The sequence below is a fragment of the Anser cygnoides genome, chromosome 9 (assembly GCF_040182565.1).
Source record: "Anser cygnoides isolate HZ-2024a breed goose chromosome 9, Taihu_goose_T2T_genome, whole genome shotgun sequence".
NCBI lineage: Eukaryota > Metazoa > Chordata > Aves > Anseriformes > Anatidae > Anser > Anser cygnoides.
Window position 1 is genome coordinate 13,958,012 of NC_089881.1, and position 21,458 is coordinate 13,979,469.

The window sequence follows — 21,458 nt, forward strand, 5'->3', positions numbered from 1 at the left end:
ATTTGCTCCTTTGGGGTATCTGTCTCTGTGGTGATAGCAAGTCAGGCGTTCACTTCGCACAGCAGCAGGTGTAAGGAACAGAAAGGAGAGGGGACAGAGTGGTTCTGAGAAGGCTATTTCAGAAAGCAGAACACTAGTGCACAAAAGAGAGGGTCAGACTATTTGAAGCCACAAAGAAACTAAGTGCATCCAATGTAAGCCCTGTTTGTTCATTTTATTGCCAAAAAATAAATTTACTCCTTGATCACAGGTTATTGCCTATTCCCAAACTGGCCTGGCAGCTCTTGACATCCTCTCTGATCTGGTCTGGCAGCTTCTTACTCAGACAATTTCTTTCTTTTTTTTTTGTGATCCCTACTTAAATTCTGTGTGGAAGTGGAAAATGCATCAGCAATCCTAGCTGCTTTGCAGGTACTTTCAAGATGTTGTCTAAGCACTCGATCTTGAAGAGGTAGAGTGGAAGAATGTGATTTTTTTTGTTCTGTATTTAATAAATTTATGGAATGCCAGGATTCAGTGCCACAGGATTTCACCCGTGAGTGGTTTGTTGTTTTTGTTGTCCTGTCTGGCTTGTTAGTATTTTATCTGCTGTTAGGTGCATCTGAAAGAGATGGTCTGGTGGCAACATAATTACCTGGATAGCTGTTGCTGAAGTGACACAGCTGAATGCTTTCTGCAGTTCTTGGGGCAGGCAGCATCCTCATGGAACAGCCTTGTGGTTTAGGTGGTTGATGGGGAAGAAAGTCCTAGGAATTTCAACTTTGATGAGCAGGAGCTTACTGAAAACCTAATGGCAGAATGTGCTTGAGATGAAAGGCTATAAATCTAGAACTGACTGCTCGAAGAAAAAAAAAAAAGCGTATAGGCACTGTAGAAAGGGTGATGAGTCCAAAAGAAGCAGGAAACAACAGTAAAGGCAGGGAGCTGTTAGGTCAGATCATTTGTGGAGAATAAGGTCTGAGCATATGAGCGATTACTGCTGGTCAGTGAAGCTGTGCACACGCAGCGTGGCCGAGGATGCAGCTACCCTGTGGTAATCGGCAGTGTGCATGTAACTGCTCATGGCAAATGCGAGGAAACTTCCCCTGTCGTGAAAGACTGAGCTGCCGTAGGTTCACTGCGGGGTCAGAGCAGGTATGGGGGCAGTTGTCAAAGAGCAGATGCCAGGCTATTAGTTCACACATAGTTATTCCGTCTTCACTTACTTGGTGCTTTTATGCTGAGAGTGAAAGGATCCCTGATGTACTGCTAGTCGCAGAAAGCTCTTACATTAACAGGATGGTACCTTGTCGAGTGCTTAAGGAGTTTTAATGATCATAAAGCCAAAATAAAGTTACACGATGAACAGTACTGAAATTGGTACTGAATACCGAGAGCAGGCTGAAATAGAGCTGGAGGCAATCAAGTGCACAAGGGATTTTGTTTAGCAAGGATAAGTAAGTCCCCAGGGGAAGTTCCCATTAATATATTAGAATTAAGGTGGAAAAATGCACAGAGATCAGTTATAGAATAACCTGAAAATAAGAACTACTGAAATAGTCGATTTCTTATTTTCTTTGATCTTATTGCAAGAAGAAAAAATAATTTGTTTTCATATGCCTACGGACAGCAGTTTTCATGAGGAGGTAGGGATGTTTGTTCTGCAGGATGGAAAAGGGGAAGAACAGGGAATGTTTACATAAATGCTTGTGTTGGAGTTCACCAGGCCTGATTACGTAGAATCAAACAGTTCAGTTGGAAGGGACCTTCAAAGACCATCTAGTCCAACTGCCTGACTCCTTCAGGGCTAACCAAAAGTTAAAGCGTGCTATTGAGGGCATTATGCAAATGCCTCTCGATTGCTAACAGGCATGGGGCATCAGCCACCTTCGTAGGAAGCCTGTTCCAGTGTTTGACCACCCTCATGGTAAAGAAATTTTTCCTCATGTACTGAATGTGCTAAAGAACATCGAGGGGATGAGCCAAAGTGTTTTCTGTCTCGTGGGTGATGTTTTCAGGAACATTTGGAGGCCAGGGTACTTCCAGAGGACTGGATAAGGGCAGACACTGTACTTGTCTCCCAAAAGGAGACAGAGCTCTGGAATTACTGACCAGGCAGCTCACCTTCAGTGCACGAGATGAAGTTGCAGCACACTGAACTGTCAATTTTATAAATGCCTAGAGCATAGTGTGATTTGCACTGTATAAGTTTACTGGGAACAGGCTGTGCCATGTCAGCCTAATCTCGTTCTGGCTAAGCAGCAGAGTGGTTAAAGGGGAAGGAATAAATGCATCTCGAATACGGGTTTTGACACAGTCCCTCATAGTCTTGTGAGCAGATTTATGCCCTAAGCATGTGACTGCTCTTCAGCCCCAGTGAAATTTTCTCAGAAGCACCATGGAATGGAGAGTTCACTTAGGAAAATAATGTGCGTGGTGCCAAGCAGGGAGGATTACAGGCTCCTGGGGGAGTAGGGTTCAAAATGATGCCAAAGGATCAGAACCAGTCTGAAAACAAATAGCTGAAATCCAGTAATGGCAAATATGAGGCGTTCTGATGAGGAAATGCAGAAAGGGAACGTGCGGGTAGGCAGCAGCAAGGCAATGCGGGAACCAGTGGTGATAGGAGAGCGTAAACCCACCGAGTCAGCCTGAGACACGGCAGGACAGGGCACAGCTCGAGCTGGGGGGCAGTCGCATCAAAGTCACATCGAAGTCACTGTGTGGTGCGAGGAAGTCTGCGGCACGACCGGAGGGGAGAAGTCAGCGTGCAGTAACAAGTGTCTGCGTGGGGTTGCCTTCGGGATAGGCAGCAGCTCAGGGAGGGTTTTCAGCACTGTGTTTATGGCTTCTTGATTCCCACTGAAATCCCACTGCAGGTGCCCGAGTCCTTGCCAGGATCTAATCCTTCATCCCACAAGGTTCCCTGGAAGGAAGCCGTGGCTCAGCCCGTTACAGCAGGGCTCTGTGCCTGCAGAGCTGCCTGTCCTGCACCAGGATGCTCCGGGTCAGAGCAGGAGAGAGGAGCGAGGGAGGCAGCCGCAGCCTGGGCAGCAGGGCTGTGGTGCTGCTGTTCTCCGAGCACAGGAGCAGCCCCTGCTAGGCGCAGGGTCGGGTAGGCAGCAGGAGGTGTCGAGGGCTGCGGGGGCAGGATAACCGGGAGAGTGGGGGAACGGGGAGGAAGTGGCTGGGTCCCACTGGGGGCCTCTCCCCAGGGTGCTCAGGCAGCAGGCGGGGCTGGAGCAGGACAGCTATCAGCGCTAATGAAACTGGGAGAAGAAAGAAAAAAGTGACAGCAAGGGGGTGGTGGGGAGAAGTTTTGCAGGAGCAATGGGGCCAGTACTGCCAGGATCTCTCCTGGGATCCCCCTGGGCTGTAGTGGCCCTCCCTGGCGTGGGATTTGTTGCCTTGGGACCTGCTGGTGGGAGTAGTGAGTGCCCGCAGCGCGGCTCAGGTCTGCAAACACACAGCACCCAAGGAGGACTTGCTGCTGCAGTTACTATCTCTGGGGCTGTTATTAGGGTGGCCTGCAATGCCATCTCCCCAGCAGTATTTTTGGCAATTTCTTGTGTTAACCCTGTCTGAGTTTCCACCCAGGATTGTCCGGTCCTTGCATCATTTTGCAAGGTTGCAGAGAAAAAAGAAACTGCCGGTGGAGTGGGGCCAAGATGTGGCTACCTCATGCTGGTGGCAGCTTGTATGGGATTGCTCGCAAGGAGGAGGAACCAGCCAGTATGTGAGGAAGAACAAATGCCAGCCTCAAATCCACCATTTAAAAAACAAAGAGGAAGCACCATGTGGGTGTCTGAACAGTGCAGCGTGCTTCCTGCCCCTGAAGTTCCCAGAACATGAACGGTGTTCACTTCTTTCCACAAAATAGATGCCTGCTTTGTTTGTTAACAGGCTTTCTGGATGTTGCTTAATATAGAGTTAACTGCTTTGTTTTACAGTGAAATAGCAGCTGGGATGGTGTCTGCAACTATGAAAAGGGGTTCCAGTGGATGTTTCATGGTGAAGTCAGTCTTCCAAGATCAGTGCGTTTTGCCCACAAGTTGTAGCTGGGAAGGTAACATCACAGGTGGGGTTGCATTGGCGATAGGGCAAAACTGACTGCAACGTGAATAATCAATTTATGCTGGATTTTTAAGTTACTGGTCTGCAAGTTTCTCTTGACAAAAAACAGTGGAAGTATTTCTTCTTTATGTTTTGAGGATTACGAGAGAGAAAAACATGCAGAGAAAGGTGTTTTCAGTGCTCTGTGACTACAGATATATTTAAGTTTTTGTTTCCACATAGATAGAGTAAACCTCTCTCTTTACAAGCAGAATTCGCTCCACTTTATTCATTGTTAGGTAGCCGAAAGTCATTTTGTGTAACTCACAGCTGAGATCCAAGAGCATCTTCCAGGAGTAGAGTGGGGCGTCACATAACCCTCACCCATTTTGAAGGGAATATAGTATTGTGATGACTATGTTGTTAACTACTTGTAACATCACTTTCAGAGTTTGTTTTCGTGGCCAGGTATGAGCCGTCAGTGTGTTTGATGTGCATTAGAAAGCTTCAGGTCTATATTTTCTTTTTGTGATACCTGGAAATAGGTCAATTGTGAAATGATACGCAGCCGTGGGGACAGAAGCTGATATCTGCTATTATCATAGCTGTGGAATAATTATATGTTGGTGCTAGCAGAGCTGCCCTGTTTTGCTCAAGGCCAAGATGGAATTTCAGCTCTTTTCCTTCATTGCATGTCGTTGTTCGCTGCACTGAAGGTAGAGGCAAGAAGTTGTATACTGTGTTCATTAAATAGGCAGCCTGAGATAAGCGTAGGAAAACGAAGCGATAACGCAGTTCTTGCATCCGCCTTTCTGTGGAGGCAGCTGAGCAGGTGACTGGGGGAGTGTTGCTCACCTTGTTTGCCCTCGTGCTGGGGGAGTTGGTATCGAGTACTCAGGGAAGAGTGGCAGCCAGGCACGGTGACTCACCAATTCATAACTTCTGCCTCCCTAACAAGGCAGAGCCTGTAATTCAGGGAGTAGGATGAATTAAATCTCAAGCCTGCTGGGGGAACCGCATGGCTAATCTCTGCTCTGTTTGGTTTTATTTGTTGTATACCATGTGAGAATGGCTGTAAAGTATACGTATCAATCCTGTCTGCAAGTGACCAGGTAAGATTAGGAGTTTGAAGCATGGTTAGGTTTGGCTAAACAAAAAAAAAAAGATAGTAACAGTGTCTCTAATGATAACAGCGGTGAGCTGTTAAGAAACTAAGGGCTCAAAACTGCCTTCATTATTCTATCCTAAATTAATGCGCTTTTTTATATGCATTACCTTTCTTAAACATTTCCACATCTGTCTTTGAAATTGAAGTCCTGACAGAGAAGGTGAGAAGAACCTGGTAGAAAAGAGGAAAGGCAAGAAAATGATAGGAAGGAAATTATAGCCATCACATTCTTATCTGTAGTGTAGAGAAGAGTCTTGCTTCTTTGGCCAGAGCTTCCCCCTTTCATGCCTAATGTCTATAATCTTGTGGTGTGCGGCTGATCTCCACTGCACTGCATTCCTGTGCATCCTACTCTGCTGTATCATAAGAGAAAAATATTGCTGTTACATAGGTTCAGCTGCAAATACTTTCTGCTGTATCCTGTAGCATCAACAGTTGCTGTTAGGCATGCCAAAGGTGTTGCCGCTGTCTTGTTTTCAAAGTAGTAAGACAATACTATCTCATTAGAAGTCAGGCAATGTTATGGAATTAGATGACTAAGGTGCCTAACTAATTAGCCTTTTGCTTTTAAGCCTGGAAAATCTGGTTCTGATTTGTGTATAAATGTTTGCCGTGTTGCCTGCAGAGCATGGAGACTGAAGCATCAGAGAGTCACCCACGATAATTCGAGGCTGGCACAGTATTTGACAGTGTTACAGATGTGAAACCCTCTGTGTGAGGAGCAAACAGAAAGAGCTTTGTGGCCCTTTGGAGCAGCGGGTCACTAATGGAGTAGGAACATGCCCATGGGTTGGGCACTGGTTCATGTGGCTCGTGTGCCTGTTTGTGCCCCAGGCTTACCTGCTCTGTGTGCAGTTTCAATAGCTCGTATTTTCTGTCTGTGTCAGTATGCCTGTCTGCAGGCTGCATCACTGCTACTTGCACATCTTAGCAGCACATCTTTCTCTTCTGTTGAGCAGGATAAGAATGGAGGTGGAGCCAGGGAGCTGAAGAACATGAAGTCAGATCGCATGAAAGTGCTACAGATGAATGTGTGCAGTGACGAGGAGGTGGTTCAGGCTGTGGATTTTGTGAAGACAACCCTGAAGGACCCAGAAGAAGGTATGTGGGGATCTTTGTTTCTCTGGGCCAGCAGGATCTTTGGTGTGCTCAAAGAATCCTTCTAATGGAGGAAGCCCTACTCTGGCCAGGTTGTTCCTGATCTGCACTGCCCAAACACAATTAGCAAGCCTGGAGGCCTGCAAGTGTGTGACTGACAGGCAGGGCTGCGCTCAGGCTGGTGAGAGTTCCCATGTGGCCAGCACTTCTGTGGCAGGGCAAGAGACCAAGACTGGCTTAGAGGGTAAGGCTTTAACCCCGCATCCCATAAAAAGTGTTGAGTGGCAGCACGTCCCCAACAGCCTGCCTCTTTCTCCTTGAGTGTCCGTGAAAGCATAGAGTGGCCAGACCCCGATTCCCTTCTGGTGCTGCTGTTGGAGCCTGGCTCACACAGACATTTCTGTAGTGACCCTGCTAGTGGGGAGGCCACGGGCCCTGGCTGCTTACTGCTGTCCCCTCTGCTGTGCTGGTACAACCTGCTTGTGTAACTGAGTGCTGAGCTGGTCTAAAACTGACCTGCCCCCAAATCTGGATTGTTCTTCAGCCAAGCCAACCCACGCTTTGTTTGTCATGCAACACCCCAGTGGTGATAGGAGACATAATCCAGGATGGGCTCAGCAAAGACCACCTTAACTCGCCTGCCACCTCAAGCGTGAGTCCAGCTCAGGGACCCTAGGTGCGTGTGAAAGAAGATAATAGTCACTGGAAGGAAGCAGGCTTGCTTCCTTCTTGGAAATGGGTGTGGGGCTGGACAAGCAGCAGGGTGCTGGTGGTAGGAGCAGCCCACAAGAGCCCAGGCAGCTCAAGATGCTGCTGGTGCCAGGGTGCTCCACATCTACCTTTGCACTGATCTGTGGGCTTGCTTGGTGCCTGGGAAAGGATGGATGACCACATCACTGCTGCAGCACATCTCGGCTCCTGGACTGGGCTTCAGACAGCTCCTCCTGTGAGTGGTTTGGCAGTGGGATGCGAGCTTACAGCCAGACCCTGGTGCAACACCTCACCTCTTCCCATGTGGTGAGGTTGTGAGGCTTTCCTGCCCTGCTAGGGTTTCTCTGCAGGCTCTATGCAAGTAGCAAGCTGGGCAGCAGCTGAGGTGTCGTATCGGTGCCTCCAGGACTTACGGGTTGTATGGCCGGAGGGTGATTGCTCCTCTTGAGGCGTGGGTGAGGCTGCCACAGGCATGTCTTTGTTCATACAAACATACAAAGCTAGTTAATAACAGTAGCTCTAATACTCTTGCAAATTGTGTGAGCACACCCTGCCTCCTGAATGTGAAATGTAACCGAGTGACGTACGAGCTCCGTTCCCACACATTTTCTCTCTGCACGATTTTTCTTCCTACACGACCATCCAGCCCTCGCTGCACATTTCACAGCTTCTCAAGCTTTTCCTGAAGAACCTAGCAACAGCCGTGGTGGCACAGAGCCATTTCCCGCTGAGTGGTGACTTGTAAGGGGGCAGCTCTGTTGCTTCTATAAATGCAGCAGTGTTTGAAAAAACCTTTTGTGTAGCTGTAACAGTGAAGTCTTGCGTCCTTGATCAGCAAGTTGGACTGGTTCCTCCTGCTCTTGAGAGCCTTACCCTGGCGTTGCTTGCTGCAGCACAGTGTGCAAAGCAGTGAAGGCTTCTTTTTAGGAGCTTCAGCGTGACCAAGGTTTGGGGCTTGCCAATAAATGATGCTCAATCAAGTCTGCATTGAGACTGAGGTGCCTTGCACACCAGGTGCGGCCCCAGAGGAGGGAGCGCAGGACAGCTCTTGTGTTAGACTTTTCTACCTCTTGTCCCTGCGCTATGTACCTAAGGCTAAAGTCGTTTTGATGGGAGTGCCGCTGTTTGTTTTCAGTCCTATGTAGTTCCCACTGTATTGTTGACATTAAAGAACTAATAGTGATAAGGCCCTGCTCTGTAAACATACCACTGTCCTGCAAACGGCCTTGTGACCAGGTAACTATCAGACCTTGGTTGTGTACGTAACATAACCTGAGTGGTGGGCAGTCAAATTCCAAGCACAAAGTATTGTAAGTAGCTTCTTCATGAAAGTCCCTGCATCTAGCCACGTAACACAGGGAATGGGAAATGGTTATAGAGTAGTTTAGAATCAGGAATACACCGCAGATGTCAGTCTGGGACTGCCAGTTTAAGTCTTTTGTGGTCCTTGGTAAATCCCTGCCAAACTTGATGTGCATAGCTTCTTGTTACTCGTGAAATTACACTATCAAATGCTCTGTTACTGTGGAGGTCCTGCTGGAGATTAGAGCCTGCTTTGCAGCAACGCAGGGGACCCAATTCAGGCTGAGATGGTGTGCTGTATGCCAGGTGAGCATGAATTTCTGAGTGATCTCGGCCCGTTAAAGCTGGCAGCTTCAATAAGTGCATTGGTGACAGGCAGGGGATCTTGGACAGAGCAGGAATAAAACTACCTGACTGCATTTAGAAATTTGAATTAATAAAGCAGAGGTAAGGATAAGGTAAGGAGCAAGAAGTTTTCTTGGCTTTTGCTGCAGGCTACCACAGAGCTGTTATCTGAAACAGCCCCTGGGGTTGTTCTGGAGGAGGATAGAGGTGCAGGCCAGTGAGCTGACCTAGGGGAGCAGCGTTTGCCATTGTCTGTTAGAAACAGAAATGCAGGGCAGAAGGGGTGCTGGGACACCACCCTGGTGGTTGGAAAATGCTGGAGTGATGGCAGCTGTGACGGGTGAGTAGGTAAATTTATTCTGGGACAGATGACAAGGGAATGGTTAATGTATTGTTATCACTAGGTAGGACATGACCTCCTCTGTACATAGCTGGCCAAAAGCCTTCAGGGAAAAAGAACTCAGCAGGGAGCAGGGCAGGGAGTCTTACCGGGGCCATCACGTGAGTAGAGAGCCAGTCTAACAAGGGCATGCTGGGCTTCTTAAATGCTCCTGGAGGATAAATTCCATTGGTATTTATTGGGCAGAGGTAGGATACTACAATTTGCTTAGAGGACTGTATTCAGTACAATATAAGGTGACTATCTCACCATGAATAAATACAAGCTGGAAGTTATTACAAGACTTGGTTACATCAGAGCAGGGGAGATACGGAGCAGAGGCTGGGCAAACAGCCCAACATTTTTTGGAGCGCTTGATAAGCTTATCATCAGGGTGGCATGACACGGGTGACTTTTGATAGCAGTGTCTGAGCTCCCTGGACATTAAAACTTCTTCCTAGTCCTGCATTTGTTCTTAGTGGTAAGAGGAGGGTCGGGGAGCAGAAGGGGGCCCCAGTTCCCACTGGCTACTTACACAGTGAAAAATAAGGATGTGTAGCAGGACTTCTAACGAGGAACAACTCTGTTATCTTGTTCCAACTCTTCTGTTTGTTCCTACTGCAGTTTATGGCTGCAGAGTCATGTGCTACAGCAAGTTCACAAAGTGTGGACTCAGTCCTGCAGATGTTTGCCATGGGGACTCCTGCAGTGATCGCTTCGAAGGGTCAGATACTCAGTGACAGGCTAAGTCCCGGACACGTAAGGGGCTCAGTGCGGAAGCTCTTGGTAAGTGCAGTCAATTTAATTTTGACAGGACTGCATGCACAATAGAAGTTAATTTGTAAATACTAATGGTTTTAAGGGTTGGTTGCAAGTTTGCCGTGTCCTGGTATAGTTAGGTTTGAGGGAGTCCAAATATCTGGACGAAATTATAGGAGCTGGTAACTGGGCCACGAACCTGCAGATCAACACCATGCGCTTTCCGAAACAGTGAGTCACATCCCAGAGATATGAGGTGGATTTAGATTCTCAGTTATTTGCTTTCCTTCTGGTTTTGTTGGTTTGTTTTTTAATTGAGGGGAAGTCCAGCCCCCTCTAGATTGCAAGAGAACATGATCGTCACTGAGTGAAGACAAACTCAAGACCTACAGGGGGCATAAAACAGGGTCAGGGAGATCCAGCTGTACAGACCAAGTACAGCCTCTGCCCTTAGAGGGAGACATTCAGGAAGGCTGTGATTATGGCCCCCCCTCACCTTCCCAGGGGCTCCAAACAAGCCCTACTGGCTTCACATTTGGTATTTTTAAAGTGTATTTTTTCTCCTTGCTGGGTTTTCCTGTACAACTTTTTTCTACAAAAGCTCACATTTCTTTGTCAAGGAGTTGGGTTACTTTGAACAAAGAGAGCTGCTTCTCTGTGACGCTCTTCCTTGTTCCGCTCCTTAACCATGTGCTTGTCGGCAGGTCTGTGGGGCCTGGTGAACAATGCTGGTGTCTCGACCTTCGGAGAGGTGGAGTTTGCAAGTTTGGACAACTACAAGGAGGTGGCAGAGATCAACCTGTGGGGTACCGTCAGGGTGACGAAGGCTTTCCTGCCCCTCATTCGCAGAGCTAAAGGTACGTGCTGGGCAGCCTGGCTAGGCTCAGAGAGCTTTAGCAGCACAGCAAAGAAACATAGCTAAAAGTGATGAATCAGACTCTGCTTTGGGGAGTGCCTGTGCAGTCCAAGGAGGCTGTCTGGGGCATGCAGGCAGAACAGACAGCAATGTTTGACGTGTTGTGCAAGGATTCAGTGACACCCGCCACTGCTGGGGGTCAGTCTAGGCACTACAAAAGTGCGATCGTAAACATCCCAGGATACTGAAGATCTTCAGGCAGTGCTGGCAGATAGGACACAGGACCCTGGGCCCCCTTTAGAGAAAGTAACTGGGACCAGACAAGATACTTCTGGCCTCCAAAGTCACACCAAGTGCTGTGTTTGGACAGCTGAATCCCTTCATTACTCAGTTCACAGCTGATTGCAGAGGGCTGGTGGTGGAATAAATGAGTCAATAAGAGCCATTTTAGATAACCTACAAGAAGATGGTTACCATCAAAACTCTTTGTTTTATGGGGAAAAAAAATAGATACGTATGAGCAAAACTCTGAAGAGCTTCTTTATTTAGCACGTGTGGGAGAATGCTGGCACAGCTGTGCGTTCTGTGAGGACAGAAAGGGGTTACATTGAGCAGATTGCTCAGGTACCATTTTTAGAAAGTAACTACCCGCTGAAGAAGCCCATCTCACTACAAAAGGCCGTTTACCCATCAGGTCAATAGCTGGTTTGCACAGTCCCTCCGAACTGTACTTAGGTCTGGAATGAGAGAGCAGAGCCACCCACTTGTTTCTGAGCTAAAATTTCAAGCTGCAGAAGGGCGTCGTACTCCACAGCTGTGAAAATCCTCTCTGCAAAAATAGCTGCTGAGATTTCAAGGGCCTGTTTGTGAGTGCAGCTGAAACCATAATCACACACATCTTGTCTTGGGGAAGGACAGAGCTGCCCACTACTTACTACTGTCACTGTCTCTAGGCAGTGCGTGATCTAACGCAAGCTGCCAGAGCTCTGCCACCAGGCTGCCATGGGCTACTGGTAGGAGTTAGGAAAAGTGCTCTTTGCTGCCCCAGAGCAGCATGTGAAGTACTCCTCCCTGTTCATCCCAGGCATGTTATACTCCAGGCAACCCTGGCCAGCCAGATGGGCGAGCAGGCTGAGAGAAACCTCCACTGGTTCTGATGATGCACGCTGGTGTAAGAGCACCCAGCTAATAGCCTCAGAGGATAAGGGTACTGCCTTACTTGGAAAGTAGGAGAGAGATGTCTTGCATGCTTTGGAAATCCTTTTTAATATGGAGGAAGGCACGTATACTGCCCACGGAGGGGGTCAGAGTGGGAGCTAGCCTTTCTTGATTCAGGAGGGAGATGCTTCTTGACAGGGAGTTTGGACCCCCCTTCAAGGTACAGATTTTACAAATCAGTGTCATCCAACAAAGCACCTGTTTACTGGGATCTTCTGACTCCCTCTTCTGCAGCTCCTCCTGACCTCCTAGCTGGGAACAGCCAGCCCATCATCTCTCCTTGCTCTTTCCCCTCCAGGCCGCGTGGTGAATATCACAAGCATGTTAGGACGGATGGTGAGTCCATCCCGCTCCTGCTATTGCATTTCCAAGTACGGGGTGGCAGCCTTCTCTGACTGCCTCCGGCAGGAGATGTACCGCTGGGGGGTCAGGGTCATCCTCATCGAGCCAAGCAACTTCGTGGCCGCGACCGGCATCCTGACCGAGGACGGCATCGACAGGCAGGCCGAGGCGCTGTGGAGCGGAGCCAGCGACACGGTGCGGGAGGACTACGGGAGGGAGTACTTCGCTCGCCACGTGGCCCTGATGAAGTCCTTCGTTAACAGCGGCCTGAAGGACATGTCTCTGGTCTTGAATGACATCACCGATGCGCTCACCTCCACGCATCCAAACAACCGCTACAATCCCATGGAGACCTACTGGTGGGTGAGGCTGCAGGTCATGACTCACCTGCCCACTGCCCTTGCTGACTGGCTTTACGTTCCTGGAGCCACGCTGTAAAGGGCCCTCCTTCAAGCATCCTTCCAGTGCTTGTATGTATGCACGGCGTAGAGCGCACTTAGGCCTGTCCTGCACCTGTTGCTGATGCATCTCCCCTGTAGATGTCTGCGCTTTCACTTTGGGTTTTGGCTTCAGGTTGTGTATGGCGGGATGCTGAGAGAAGCATGGCTTTTCTGTCTTTTCCCTAATTCTGGTCTTTGTGTTTCCTGCTGCCCTGATTAAAGTTGAAAGATATTTCCCTTTTGACTGTGGAGAAGGCAGAGGAAGGTTAACATAATGGGTCAAATATGTGCCTGGTTTAACTAGGTCAACAGAGTTCTCTTAGCGATAAATTTGGCTCTTTAATGGGCTCTTGCTTTTCCTTACAAGGACGGGCTGGTAACAGCAGAGCAAAGCTGTTGCTATGAGATGTCTCAAAGGGAAAAGCTAAAATGGGAAACAAAAGCTGAGTTTTCCATTTGATTAAAAATGGGTCAGTCACAGCCTTGCTTTGTTTTGATGGTACTGGTAGGAAGCTCTGCTGCTCCATGACTGCTTGCTCTTTTCTTGAAGACAACGCCAGTGCCTCTAAACAGCCTCATTACCCAACTGCAGGGAAGGGTTCGTCCCTCCCAGCACTGTGGCCAGGAGCTGCCAGAGCCAGTGACTGCAGACAGACGGGGCTGGGCAAAGCCCTTCTAATAATGAGTGAGGTCTGAGCCATCCTTCAGGATGCTGGGCCTGCAGCCTCTTTCCCCCACTGCTGATGAGGTTTGTGGGACAGGCTTGAATCTGGTGTAGCAAACAAATTTGCTACCTCTAACTGCTCCATCAGGTACCATGCAGTCAGAGTGGCCTGACTACAAGCTCTGGAAGGGTGCTTTAGGTAACACATTTCCTTTACTTAATATTGCACAAGGAAATTTCCCTGTCACATGTGATTGTTTCCTCAGCACTCCTGATAACTGGTATGAGCTACTTTTGCACAGTATCCCCAGGGGTCTCTCCTGTTGGCCATATCCAGGACTTCGAGGCATTTTTCCAGGTGCCAGGGCTGCTGGGCTTCACAGCACACTTCTTTCTGAGCGGTGACCTCCAGCAAAGCTGCTAGCGGGAATCTACCCTCGCACTCTACATGCTAGTTTCCCATTCAGCTGCTAAACTTGGATCTGTTTTTTCCTACGTGAGATTAAGTGACTATAAGAAGAGCTTGTCATTTGCTCTTTCCTCATGTCTCTCAGCTAACTGTGACTCGGAAGCTGTGCCATAAACTTTTTATATGCCAGTGTCTGTGACTGCTTGGAGCCTGGGTGTAGCTGGCAATGCTGCGATGCCTGAGGAGGAAAGCAGGCTTCTCTTGGAGATGCCGTGGAGGTAGCTTGTATGCCAAGTAACTACAGAAAGTGCCGGCCATGCAGTTCTTGATTCCAGACCATCAGCACGTGGAGATTGTCTGGTTTCCAGGGCCGAGAGCAATCCCACTGAGCTGCAGCTTGTTTAAACAGTGTTGAAATCACTTCTACCCCCTGCACTGTGAAATGCGAGTAATGATAAGGAGCAATGATTTGCACAGAGAGAAAAATAAACTGTGAGATTTGTTAAGCACACGTCCATGGGTTCTGGTGGTCATTTCTATGCTTTTTTCCCCTCTGAATCTGAGATTGGGTGTTAATTGGGCCCAGTGGTTAAGGAGATGGCCATGGCTCTGCAGGTGTTTGGGCTGCTAGTGAGTGCAGGTGGCAAGGGGGATGATACTGCCCATTTTTAGGATGTAAAAGAAGGAGGCAGAGAGCGAGTTGCTCAGGTTTACATGGAGGAAAGGGCAAAGGGATGTTCAAGGTGATGGCTTCAGTTGCCAGCACAGCTGTTTTCTGCAGGGTGCTTTTGTTCTGGGGCAGTGACAAGCACAGGATCCTTTCTGCACAGGCTCCCCGTCTGGGCTGCTGGTGGGAATGGGTAGAAGATGAAGGACTTGCAGAAAAGTTTCCCCAGGAAAGCCCTGTTTGGGGGCTCTACTTGGGAATCATTCACAGTGCCTGTCCGTGTTCAGTCTTGGTGGTGGTTAACGAGTCTCCAAGTTGTCCCGCCTCTGCCTAGGTCTCAGCTACGCAATTGGGGGATGCTGCATCCGTCTGTGTGTGTCTGTGTCCGTGTCAGTGCACTGCCTGAGCTGCATATGGCTTTTTGAGAACAACAGCGCATTTGCAGTCTCACAGCTCCCATGTTTCATTAGCAAAAGGCAGCCAGAGAGAGGCCTCTGCAAATGCATACATTATCAGTATTTATATTTGATGTGGTTTCCTCAAATGACACCGTTGGGAGGGTGGTGATATGTTATTCGTTGCCTCAGCATTCTGCATGTAATTAATCCAAATGCTACAGCTGCCTGTTAATAAGGATTAGCTCTTCTTACAGACAGAACGGAGACTCGCAAGCCAAGAACTGTCCAAGGCCGTGCAAGGACCTCGTGCCAGAGCCACGGCTGGGATTTCACAGCACGTGAGCCCGAGCCCCTTCCTCTGCCCCTCTGAGAAGAGCTCAGGTGAGCTGCCAGCACCCGGTCTGATTTCTGCCTTGGTGGGAGCTCCGAGTGGATGTCTGGGGGTGAGAGGAGCGGAGTGCGGGCATGGGAAGAGCAAATGTCAAATGTTTCTGTACGGTGACCAAGCAGGTCCCTTCCCATCCTGAACTTCCTGCAGCTGCTCAGTGTCCATTGAAAACTTCACAGAATCACAGAATCGTCTAGGTTGGAAGAGACCTCCAAGATCATCTAGTCCAACCTCTGCCCTAACACTAACAAGTCCTCCACTAAACCGTATCACTAAGGGCTACATCTAAACGTCTTTTAAAGACCTCCAGGGATGGTGACTCAACCACCTCCCTGGGCAGCCAACTTGTTTGTGAAATCTGTTCCCTGAGGCAGCTAAACCCTTGTTTTGTGCTGTAGTGTTGCGTTTGTGCAGACATTGAGGGCAGATCGTTGTCTTGCTGATGAATAACAGAGGGAAGAAAATTCCATTTAGAGTGACCTCCAAAGCTGGAGGACAGAGGAGTCGGAAGAAAGCTCAGTGGAAATCCTGTGGAAGTCCATGCTCGTTGCTGACGTGGTGTCCTGTGAGGAGTTAGGCTGCCTGTGGCTTTCCTTCCAGGGGCAAGCTGCCCAGACCGTGGTGGTGTTGTACCTTTTTCTGCACATTCCTTATGATGCTTTGGAAGATGGCCAAAGTACAGTTCCTTGATACATCCTTCAGCTTTTGCAAAATGTTTCTGTTTTTCTGTTCAAATCAGGATGGTTCTGTGTGATAACTTTGGGAGCCAAGAAGTCGTCCTCTGTGTGCTGTTTGCTCTGGTCTAGCTTAACAGCAGGGGGACTCCTGGGGCCCCCCAAGTGAGCACTGTGAACCTGTCTGGGTACTCCAAATAGCTCCAGGTTCTCTTTGTATCGACCACAAAACAAGTCCCAAAACAGTGAGCAGTCCCAGTGAGTGTCCCTGACGTCATGGCACCTGTGGTTCTTGGCTGACACCCAACTTGAAACCTCCACTAGCAGCAAAGGGAGAGAGAGAATTTAGAAGACAAAGTTTATAGCAGGTGGAATAAATAAAGATCATCTACGAAAGTCAAGAGGAAGCAGAAGGCTCTTCAAAGCTGCAAGAGCTGCAGAGGAAGTGGTTCGTCTCAGGCAGGGGCAAGAAGTTGCTGTAGAGATCCCTCGTTGATAGTCTTGTATGTCCTTACCTGTACGCTGAGCTGCACAGCGAGTAAGACTGTATGCTTCTTCCTCTGGGCTCCAGGAGTCTTTACCACTGCTGCAGGTGGGTGACATCCTAGGTTTGCTGTTCTCATATGGCTGAAAGAGCTCAAACTATTTCAGAATCAGTCAGGAGGTGAACTATACCAAAAGTGAGCTGTGTTGTGTTGGATATGCCCTGCAGTCTGCTTGACTGAGGGAAAAACAGCATTTGAAGAAGAAATTCATTTGGTCTGACAAGGAGATGAGGCTCAAGGTATCGGGTGCAGAAGCTGGAAATGCACGTGCCATCCTACCCACCGCTTCTGCTAGCTGGAGCCATGGGTTTAAACCACCATGCAGAAATTCAGCTGGATGTTGCCCTTGAAAAGAAATCAAAGAAAAATAGCATTGTCAGCTGGAAAACAAACAAACAAAAAGTAATATGTCAAATGAAGATTAGAAAGCTGTACTGAAAATCTCTACAACAGGCACCACGCGTGAGTAAGGCTGCTGAATCCCTGCGTTGATCGATGCTGGCTCAGCTGCACCCAGCTCTGCAACAGTGCCACCCAGTGCGCCTGAAGTGGGAGACTTCCTTCGCATTTTGCAAACTTTAAGACCTAGGAAACACGGAATGGTTTCATCTTCCTGGCCTGGAGGCTGCCCCAAACACAGTGATGCTGTGTAAACAGGAACACGGCAACAGCAGCACCTGTCTTTCTGGCTGGGGTTTCAAAAGGTGAGTTTTCAGCTTCTTATGTGACCACAATGCCGAGAAATGCCTTAGAAACAAACCCAAACCAATACCAGCAAGTTTCTCAGCTGGCAACTTGAGCAATGGGGATGGGAGAAATGCTACAAATAGCATGAAAATTTGTAACAGAGCCAGCTCCACCTCCAGGGCCTGGCCTGGAGCCAGCCAGAGTTAATTCATTCCTAGTGGAGCTGGGAGCCTGAGGGTACTGCTGATACAGCCATATTGTGTTCTCCCCTAGCACTTGTTCAGGGAGGTAGCAGAGCTGAGGCTTCACCTAAAAATAATGGTGTGAAATAGTAGTTTTGCCCTGACAGAAGCTTACCAAGAGGCACAAAGCTGTGTGATCTTCAGCATGCAGTGCCTTCTCGTGCAGCATCTCTATAGCAAAAAGCAGCTCTTCACATCGCTTCAGGATGACTGCACCACCGAGCTGTGCTGCGAGCACGGCCCCAGCTCCAGGCACGGGTGGTGTGGGCTGGCCGACAGCAGCGCCTCGCTGGGGCAGGGGGCAGCTCCGGGCACGGGGCTTGGCCAAGCCTGCGATCTGTGTGGTTATCATGTCCATTATACAGCAAACACGCAGCAATTCACTTCCCTCAGGGTGGTTTAATTCCTCTCTCTGAGGGTGGTTTGCCTCCCAGTCCTTACTGCAAGCAGAGCAGTAACAGAGCAGCCTCTGCCCAGCCCGCTACCTGTGGATTTGCAGTACTGCTTTCCAGCCACAAAGCTGTCCGCCACCAAAACCAGGTGCTTTGTGCCAGGTGCTTTGGCCCCTTGTCTGTACGATTTCTGTCATGCAGGAGCTGGCAGGTGATATGTAGAGCACTGCAGTTACCCTGTCCTCACCACCACACAGCCAGAGAGCTCAGGTGACTGAAATTGAAGAAAATCTCTGCTTTGACTGTAGAGCGAGCCTTTTGGGAAGTAATCAGGTAAGAGCTGTTTTGTTTTAGTGCTGTGATGTGAAGACTTTTGTAGTGCTGTAACAAAGACTTCTGTCTAGCTCCAGCAGTTCTGCTCCTGGCACTGCTGCTGGCTTGCGAAGCTCTGAACAGCTCGCTCGGCCTGTGCTGAGCTCCCTCGCCACCTGCACCACCTCTGCCACTGTCCTGGAAGTGTGCTGGAAAGTGGCAAAACAACAAGTATGTACTGCGCTGCATAGCTGTTGGTTGACTCGTTTTGTTGTTGGGACCAATGTCAGAATAAGTGTTACCTCTCCCCATTTCTATAGGCTGAATTACTTTTGGCTGTAGAATAAAAAATACGGCAGCAGCCTTCTGCGTGAAGGCTGCTGCAAGGGACTTCCAAAGTCCTCTCAACACTTATAGCCTGGGGCGGGAAGGTGCCAGGCTGAGGGCAGACATTAGCACTGCTGAGCTGCTTTTAACCTGGCCCCGAGGTTAACCATTGCCCCACGGGCATGTGCCCAGTGACCCTGAACGGCAGCCTGGGGGAAGCTCTGCATCGTCTCCTGCTGCCTAAGTGCTGCCAGAGCAATCACGCTGCCTCCTGGGGTCAGGTGCTGCACCAGAACTCATTTTCCTGGTGAGACTTTAACCAGTCTCCATGGCAATCAGTCAGCAGTCTGCCAGCACCCCGCGTCCTTGCCTCTCCTTCCTGCTTGCTGGCTGCCCAGGGGTGCTCAGGCATTGGGTGCACAGCACAGCACCTTCCCTGTGCATGTCTGGGCCCTTTTTTCTCTCCTCTGGTGCTTTTCCAGCCCCTGAGCCACGCATGAGCTGCCTGCTTCCTTCAGGAGGAGCAGGATCCCCCAGCAGGGGCAGGCAGGGGAGGTGGCTGCCAGCACAGGCACTCAGGAGCTTGAAACTGATCCCAGGTTGTTCACCCCATCCCTGGGAAGTTCCGCAGATGCTCCTGTACCTCTGGCCTGGCTTAGGAAGCTTTTGCTCTATTCCATGGATAACAACTATTTTGTAAGAATAATCATGGCAGGGAATGAAATTACGACTTGTTTTTGGAAAAATTCAGAGTAATTGGATAAAGCATCCATTGCCTCACTCCAAGTCTGTTTGTACTGAAATACAGGCCTGGCTCGTGTCCCTGGGGGTGAAGCACAGATAAAAGCATCTTTAATGCTGTCTGAATTAATTATTCCTAAAATCTCCTAACTCGTTTGATTGAAACTTGCTGTGAAAGGTCTCTCTGTGCCATTTCAAAGTGTAACTATGTATTGAAACGCAGTCAGAGCACTGACCACTGAATTTATGTTATTTATTTTCAGTATAACATAAACTCCATCCTAGCAAACACTTAGCCCTGTGTTTCACTGTAAGGCTTGCGTGCTCTGGCGTCGTGGCCTCAGTGCAGCTATTCATGGGCAAAGCCAACGCCTAGGCTGCTTACTTTATGACATGTGCTTTCAGCATGTGCTGAAAGATGTGACTTGGTCTTTCTGAAAGGGGGCTCTTAAAATTCTCTACCCGCGTGCTATGAACCTGTATCAGGAGGAACACGTGGGTTGTATATAGGTTACAGAAAATACAATTGTGTAACTGCGTTAATGCATTCCTGAGCTAAGGTGCTGAAATATGTGCTAGCTGCAGAAAATAGTGCCGGGGGGTTAACTAGTCGTGCTTGGGCACCCCCTGGACAGCCCCAGCAATGCTGCGAGCAGGTCCTTGTGCCTCCCCAGGGAGAACAGAAGGTTCCCCTGCAGGAGAAGCTCTCTAAGTGTGCTTAATGACATTTTTTAAAGCATTTGGAAAATGTTTCAGTATGCTGGGGACCGCTTAAGGACTGCAAAAAAAGCATTACGAACACAGGAATAAAAGCCCCAGGGGCTGGATGGGGCATGCGGGGTGAGCCCTGGGCTGCTGGCGCTGCCTGGCTCGGGGCGCCCCAGGGTGGCAGCACCCCGGGTGGCAGCACCCTGGGCTGAGCCGCGGCACTGGCAGCCAGCGGCACTCCCAGCACGGCTGTGGGGCCGCTGTCACAGCCCTGTCCTGCGGAGGTGCTACTCTGCCCCCTTCTGCTGCGCCTTTCTGCTTGCTCTTCTCTGCGAGAGCAAAGCCAGGCTGATGCACGGCGTGCCTGGTACCTGGTGTAAGAGGTGATAATTAAAACAAACAAACAAAAAGGGACCTTATTTATCAGTGTGCAGTTGACCTTAGTGCAGGGCACTTGTGGGACTTGCTGCAAAGCTGGGATCGAGCACTGTCCGAGCTCTGGTTTTTAGGGAGAGCACATCCCCGGGGTGAAGTGCGGCCAGACCAAAGTTTTATTGCTGATCCAGCTCTGGCTCTGCGATGTAGTCCTGAATGCAGAGGCTTGTCCCACTCTGTTTTTTGCCTCACTGACCTTATTTTTCTTTGGTCTATTTCATTTTTTTCTGCTTTCAGACAGGTGGGACCCCACTAGCTTCTCTCCCCAGGGACTTGTCCTTCCAGACCTCAGCAGCAGTACAGACCAGGCAGGGGAACCTTCCTCAGAGCCCTGCCACAAAGCCTGTTCTTCAAGGATTGTCCCTCAAATAACGATGTCTTGTTTAGCTTTACAACTTCTTAAGTCCCTCTCTTTAGTTTCTTGTGTTTTGAATATATAATTGGATAATTTCCAGGGTGGAGAACTACTCACTAATTGTATACAGGTGGATCACGACATCTTTCGTGCACTTGCTTGGACCAAGTTCCCACAGCCCCGGAGGCCAGTTCACGCTTCCAGAGCTTGTCTACTTCATTTGGTACCATAACTGTACTTGGAAATTCTGCACTGTTTTGCACAAACAGATTTCAAAGCACTTTCTGCCACTCCTAGAAACAGAAGAAAATTCCCACCTGCCCTCCCTTTCTCTGCCTTTTCCCCTGCGGGCTCATTTTTGTCTCCATACACGTTTCAGCCTGTTTGGCTTTCCCAAAGCCACGTTTCCTTTAGCGGAGGCAGAAAAAAACAACCAAAATGAACTTGCAGGAGAAAAGGCAGAGAAAGGGAGGGAAGGCATCTTCTGTAGGGGGAAGAACTGTCCACTCAGTATGGCCTCGGGCTTGGGATGTCCCTGCCCTGGCACCAAAGGTCCTGCAGAGAGGCCCCAGCACTGGGGCACGGGAGGCAGGGCCCTGAGGCCAGGCCCGTCACAGCACGGCCACAGGTGGCAGCTCTGCAGCCCCCACACGGTCGGGTTGCTCAGGCCCCATCGGGAGATGAAGGCTCCTCGTGGGGCCAGCCCTGGGCGGGCAGCTCCCCGGGCAGGAGCTGGCGGTGTCCCACGGGCAGAGGCTGCGCCCGGAGCCCCAGGGCCCCACAGGGCCTCCACCGGAGGCTCTTCTGGCTGGTGTGAGCCTGAGCAGTTTCTAGGCTGTCCTGATCGGATCCCATCACAGGGCT

The 21,458-nt window shown here is 49.5% G+C and overlaps 1 protein-coding gene across 5 annotated transcripts in view; it reads left to right on the forward strand.

Annotated features, from left to right (window-relative positions):
• LOC106039210 (D-beta-hydroxybutyrate dehydrogenase, mitochondrial-like) overlaps nt 1-15,169 on the forward strand; it is a 22,064-nt gene extending 6,895 nt beyond the window's left edge. For 4 of the 5 annotated variants that reach the window (XM_067002041.1, XM_067002042.1, XM_067002044.1 and 1 more), the window contains exons 3-5: nt 6,160-6,301; nt 10,499-10,651; nt 12,167-14,234. In XM_067002041.1, the coding sequence (XP_066858142.1) occupies nt 6,160-6,301; nt 10,499-10,651; nt 12,167-12,648 (777 nt within the window). In that variant the 3' untranslated portion in view covers nt 12,649-14,234. Of the gene's footprint in view, nt 1-6,159; nt 6,302-10,498; nt 10,652-12,166; nt 14,235-15,042 lie in introns of those variants that run through there. The other variant, XM_067002043.1, reaches the window with a different exon arrangement.
• Nucleotides 15,170-21,458: the final 6,289 nt, after the last annotated feature.